General features: G+C 55.0%; 1 protein-coding gene across 2 annotated transcripts in view; it reads left to right on the forward strand.

The window, feature by feature from the left end:
- UNC5B (unc-5 netrin receptor B) overlaps window positions 1-2,463 on the forward strand; it is a gene marked incomplete at both ends in the record, with an annotated part of 78,207 nt that extends 75,744 nt beyond the window's left edge. For both annotated transcript variants that reach the window (XM_080694675.1, XM_080694676.1), the window contains 2 exons: window positions 597-778; window positions 2,298-2,463. In XM_080694675.1, the coding sequence (XP_080550801.1) occupies window positions 597-778; window positions 2,298-2,463 (348 nt within the window). The remainder of the gene's footprint in view (window positions 1-596; window positions 779-2,297) is intronic.
- Between the last annotated feature and the right edge of the window lie 3,537 nt (window positions 2,464-6,000).

Here is a 6,000-nt window from a genome sequence, read left to right on the forward strand (position 1 = left end):
ACCATCCTTTCCTGCCTCCGTTTGCATGCATGGCACACACTAGGTGGCACACATTGTCTCTCTTAAGTCTTCACAGCCACTAGAGAGACAGTTGTGATTATCCATCCAGAAAAAGAGAAACTAGGTCTTAGGATGGGCGAGGTTCTACACAATCACACGAGTGGTGGGACTGGAGTTGAACCCAGGTCAATACAAGGACCCAGCTGTGGCTCTCAATCTGTAAATCAGATGGAGGTTTTAAAGCCCTCACTGCCCAGGGCAGTGATGCTTGATCTTCTTGGAGCAATTCCAAGGGCACTGAAGATGGCTCTGGACCCCGTCCTGCTGCACACCTGTCATGTGACACTGGACAAGCCACTTTTCCTTTCCAGGCTACATTTCTTGCACATATAAAGCCAGGTCCACATGGATTATACTATGACCAAGATACCTCGGGGCTTCCGAGTTGTGCGACTGCTTCAGTATGCATCAGCATGGCACCCCACTGGGGCTGGGGCCACATAGCCCTGGCCCCTGCCTGGGCAGCTGGACACTGCCCAGAAGTGGGGGTGTGAGGCCTCTGTGAACTCCTGGACCTTTACCCCCTGCCCTTCCAGACACCTGCTGGCTCCCTGGATGCCCTCTGCTCTGCCCCTGGCAGCGCTGTCACCACCCAGCTGGGACCGTACGCCTTCAAGATCCCACTGTCCATCCGTCAGAAGATCTGCAACAGCCTTGACGCCCCCAACTCCCGGGGCAACGACTGGAGGTTACTGGCGCAGAAGCTCTGTGTGGACCGGTGAGCATCCAGACCCCAGCCCACCCACCTCCCCTCGTCCTTGAAGCCCAGCAAGCAGGAGGGGTGGGCATCTGGGTGGTATGGCCCGACTTCCCAGTCATCACCATTACGGGCAGGTTGGGAGCTTGGTTAGGATACACTAAGTCTGAGGAAGCTTCTCCTTTGTGGAGTATCCTGCCCAGAGCACTGGCCATGAGCCAGGCGGGCTGTAGTAGCCTGCTCTCCTCGCGGGGTGTGGGGCAGCCTGGACCTAGCTGAGTATGGTCACCATCAGCACCCCAGAGTCCAGGATGGAGCAGGTACTCCAGTAATGCTTGCTGAATGACAGACACACCTTGGTGTCAACTCTTTTTGGAGAACTTTAAATGCTGACTACATGTATACAAGGACAATAGTAACTGGCAGTATATATATATATATATATATATATATATATATATATATATATATATATATATATATTTTTTTTTTTTTTTTTTGTACTGAGATTTGAACCCAGGGGCACTACCTCACAGCTACACCTCCAGCCCTATTTTATTTATTTATTTTTTTTCATTATTAGGAATGAAACCCAAGGGCATTCTACATCTGAGCTACACCCCCATCCCTATTTTCTGTTCTTTATTTTGAAGTCTCACTGAGTTGCAAAGGGCCTCACTAAGTAGCTGAGGCTGGCCTCGAACCAGGATCCTCCTGTCTCAGCTTCCCAAATGCTGGGATTACAGGTGTGTGCTACCACACCCAGCTCTATTTTATTCTTTTATTTGGAAACAAGGTCACACTAAGTTGCTGAGAGTCTCACTACTTGCTGAGGCTATCCTCGAACCTGCAATTTTCCTGTCTCAGCCTCCAATTATTGGGATTATAAGCATGCACCACAACACCTGGCTGGCAGTATACTTATTAAAAAGGTATTTAGTCAGCCTGCCATGAGCAGATGTATGGATAGGATGTCTTACTAGAAACAGGACCTGCAAAGGTGATAAGGCCCTGTTCCTGCCTGCTATCAGGGGAGTTCATGGGGCAAGAGGGCAGGCTGAGCGTGGTGGTGCATGCCCATGATCCCAGTACTTGGGAGGCCGCACAGGAGGGTTGCAGTCTTGAAGACAGCCTCAGCGAGTAGTGGGACTCTTATCCACCTAATGAGACCCTGTTTCAATATAAAATATAAAATAGGCCTGGAGGGGTATAGCCTCTGGGTACAATCCCCAGTACCATGGAAGGGGGCAGGGAGATGGGCAGAGGATAAAGGTAGAAGAGGAGAGACAGTGGTGTGCTGGCCTCGGACGCTCCTTCCTGATGCTAGTGTGTCTCGATGATAATGGCAGTGACAAACGGTGATGACTGACTTGCCTAAGTCCACACCGCCTGCAAGCAGAGGAGCTGGGGTTCAGACCCAGGACTGTGGGACCCTGAGGCCCACAGTCTTCCCACCTCCCAGTGCTTCCTCCATCCCCAGTTCCTGGGGACGTGCTAGGTTCCACAGGGGTCCCAATGCCCCTCTCCTTCCCTCTGCCAGGTACCTGAATTACTTCGCCACCAAAGCGAGCCCCACAGGTGTGATCCTGGATCTCTGGGAAGCTCTGCAGCAGGACGATGGGGACCTCAACAGCCTGGCCAGTGCCTTGGAGGAGATGGGCAAGAGTGAGATGCTGGTGGCCATGGCCACTGACGGGGACTGCTGAGTGCCCAGCACCACGGGCCAGCAGGGACGGACAGGAGGCAGTGCAGGGAGGCCACATAGCCTCTCCAGGAGCCTGCAGTTGAAGCGGCCTCTCTCCTCCTCCTCCTCCTCCCTGCCCAGCCCCTAGACCACGACCAGCCTTAGGAATCACTGCTGCGTTGCTGAGTTGACCAGTGTTCCTCCACCGCCCCCATGGCCTCACTCCTCCCTGAGGGAGCCGGGACGGGCTGAGGCCTAAGGCCTCAGGGACAGTTAGGGGGCCAGCAGGGGCCTCCCTCTGCCTGCCCACCCTCAGCCCTGCAACTCCGGGGCCCCTGGTTAGTTCCGTTCTCACTGGCTCCTGGCTGTGGCCCCCTCCCGGCCCCCCTGCTTTCACACCCTTTCCCTCTCTGAAGAGTCAAGTTCACTTCTGACAAACGCACTCTCCTCACCACAAGCAAAAAGGAAAAGGAAGGAAAGGAAGAGCTTCGGATACCACCGAGGCTCGGAGAAGACACCAAGACCACAAGGGGAAAAAAAAAACCCAGTTTCCTAGGAAACGCAAACCATTTATTATCCAGATATTTGGATAAGTCCTTTTTAAGAAAAAAAAAAAAACAAGAAAAAAGAAAATGAAAAACAAAAAAATAGAAAACTTTTTTCCTGAATGTGTGGGTGAGAGTGGGTATACTCATGGTTCTGGCCAGGAGTGTGTGCGTGTGCATGTGTTTGTGTGTGTGCCCGCACATACGTGCATGGGGAGGGGGAGACAGAACAGGAAATGCTTTGCTGCTAATGGATTCGTCTTGGACTAAATTCTGACCAAGCCTCAGTTTCCCCGGCTCTGCAGGAAGCGGGTCAGGCAGGGTTTTAGCCATGGCCCCAAGTTGCCCTCTAGAAGCTTACGCAGAGGCTGCATCCATAAAGCCAAGGAAACGGAGGACTGGGCTGGGGGCTTCCTTCCACAGCCCCAGGCAGAAGCCCCTCAGGGCTCCTGGGAATCCAGATGCAGAGACCCTGGGGTGGAAAGAGGGTGCACCCAGCCAGCTGCAAGCTGGGGAGAATGTCCTGGTCTGTCTCATTCTAGAGACAAGGTATAGGAAAAGAGAATCATCCACCCCTGAACACCTCCTGGGAGAGTGGGGGCTTTCTCCCCACCCCAACCAGCAGCCTCTAGACCGCGGGACTCTTGAGGCCCCAGAATCCAGAGTCTGCCTTCCCTGGTCTCCATTGCTCCTGCTGTACAGAAGAGTGATTGGAGGGTCGGCAGATCTGCAGAGTCCTGAGCAGCCAGCCTTGGGCACCCCAGAGTGGATGCAGAGGCCAGAAAGCCTTTGCCCAGCGCTGGTTTCTGCAGGCCTCCAGCCTCCTCTCCCCCTCCCACTGGCCTGGGAGGTCTGGAAGTGGCTTTCTGAATGGAAGTGTTTGCCAGAGTGGAGGAACTGGTACACACACACGCGCACGCGCGCACACACACAGCACCAGCCTGCCCTTTTCAGCCAGCTGATAATAGCTGGGACCAGCACCTCATAGTGGGCGCAGGGACCTCATCACAGGCCGCTCCTTGGTGCCTAGGCAAGTCCCAGCTGCCCCTGCCACCTCTGGCGCTGACCCCAGGGCTCGCCCAGCAGGCCCCCTGGCAGTCGCAAGGACAGCCTCAGCACACCTGGCCTCCTGGAAGGGGAGCCAGTTCAGGCCTGCAGTTCCCGCCATCATCCCCAGCCCAACTTCTCTGCCGTGGATGGCAGAGCCTCTCGCTACCCACCACTGGGGTGGGAGCTGGTTGCAACGGACATGGTCTTCCCGGAAGCTGAACTGGGCTTCAAGGCTGAGACCAGGGCTTTCACACCCTAGTGTCCTGCTGGACTCTGTTTGCCCCCGTGGATTGGGTCGCCCTGGCCACTGCTGGCCCAAGCACAGGTGGGGTTGGTGTCATGTATTTGAGCCACCTGACCAGATTAGGGCCCTCATGTCCCATGGTGGGCTTTGCCAGCTCCCGTCTTGTCAGGCTTCGATGTGCCCACTGCAGCCTAGGGGCCAAAGGCCAGGAGTCGAGTTCTAGTCCTGCTATGAAACTGCTGTGTAACCTCAGGGACATCACTGACTTGTCTGGGCCTGGGTCCTTTTTACGCCTAGAAGGCCCTTTGGTTTCTGACACACCATTCATTTTCTGGGCTTTGGAGGGGAACCCAAGCAGTTTGACCAGGGTCTGCTGTGCCAGGTCCTCCCTGCCCCACCCACACGAGCCTGCTTATCCAGGGAGCTTTTGGCCAATGACGCCCAGCCAGCCATTTCCAATTTGACATCCAGAAATTATATACCAGGGCCTGGAGCACTGAACCAATTGTGTAGAGCCACCTGAGAGAGTTCAAACTGCCCAGCTTTATAAGAAAAGCCCCAAAAGTGTTTGCCAACTCATCAACCTGCCAAGTCTGTGGTGGCCACAGCGTCCCCTGCCGCCGGCCTCAGGCGGACCAGAGCTTTCTCTCGCTCTTTTCTGAGCAGCAGCCTGACGGCCTTGCTTGTCAGCAGTGACCAGGGTCTCTCCACCTCTGGGGGGTGTGTGTGTGTCCATGTGTGCGCGCGTGTGTGTGTGTACCGTGCTTTTCTCCTCGGGCACATCAGGGCGCCCTCCGGGATGGGCCCGCCTCTGGGGGTGTGGCCATCTGGCCCAGGTCTGCACACCTGAGAGCCACGTGCCTGCTCCCTGCCTTTCCTTCAGTCCACAGGGTGTCTGCATCTCCTACGTGCCTCTCCCTCTGCCTCTCAGAGCCCCAGGCTTCAGTGCTTGGGGCCTCGTTCCTGGATGGTCCTGGACCATCCAGGGCCTCCCCCAGCTCCCAGGCAGCTGAGTTGGGTCCCTTAGCTGGCCTCAGGGAGGTGACCAGGGCTTGGGTGAGGGGCAGCTCTCCTGGGGGTGAAGGGCTTGCCCCCTGCCTGGGCCATGGGCATGGTTACATGTCCAGAGGGCACAGGACTCCAGGGATGCCTCCCAGCCCCACCTCTGTTTATTCTGTAAACTACAACCTGTAAATAACGTTTAGCATTCCTATTGTAACAAATTAATTTTTATGAAATAAATTATATTTCCTAGTCTAATAAAAAATCGAGGTTGTAGTTGGCTGTCTTCTTGGCTATTTTTATTGGCAATCGGGAATGACTGTCCTGCTCTGATCTCAAAATTCCATGGGACTGGGGTGTCACTGTGGGTCACAGCTCTGAGCCCCTGCAGATGATTGAACTTAGCAGCCACATTTTTGGGAAGGGAAAACTGGCCCAGAGAAGGGGAAAGGACTTCCGTACCACATGGCAAACCAGAGACTGTCAGAACCCAGTCCCTGCTCTCTGGATAATGGCTGGAGAGATGGCATAGAGATGAGGCCCACCGGGGCTGGGGCTGGGACTGCGGCCGGGGCTGAGGGGTCCATTCAAAGCCCTCATCTGGGACCTGAGAATGTTATGCAGGGAAGATGTGCAGGTTGGGATCATGTGGCTTTGATCCCAGAGCTGCCATTCACGGTTGGGCAGGTTACACACTGGGCAAAATATCCCAAGGGAG

Source organism: Muscardinus avellanarius (genome assembly GCF_963383645.1).
Source record: "Muscardinus avellanarius genome assembly, chromosome: 4".
NCBI lineage: Eukaryota > Metazoa > Chordata > Mammalia > Rodentia > Gliridae > Muscardinus > Muscardinus avellanarius.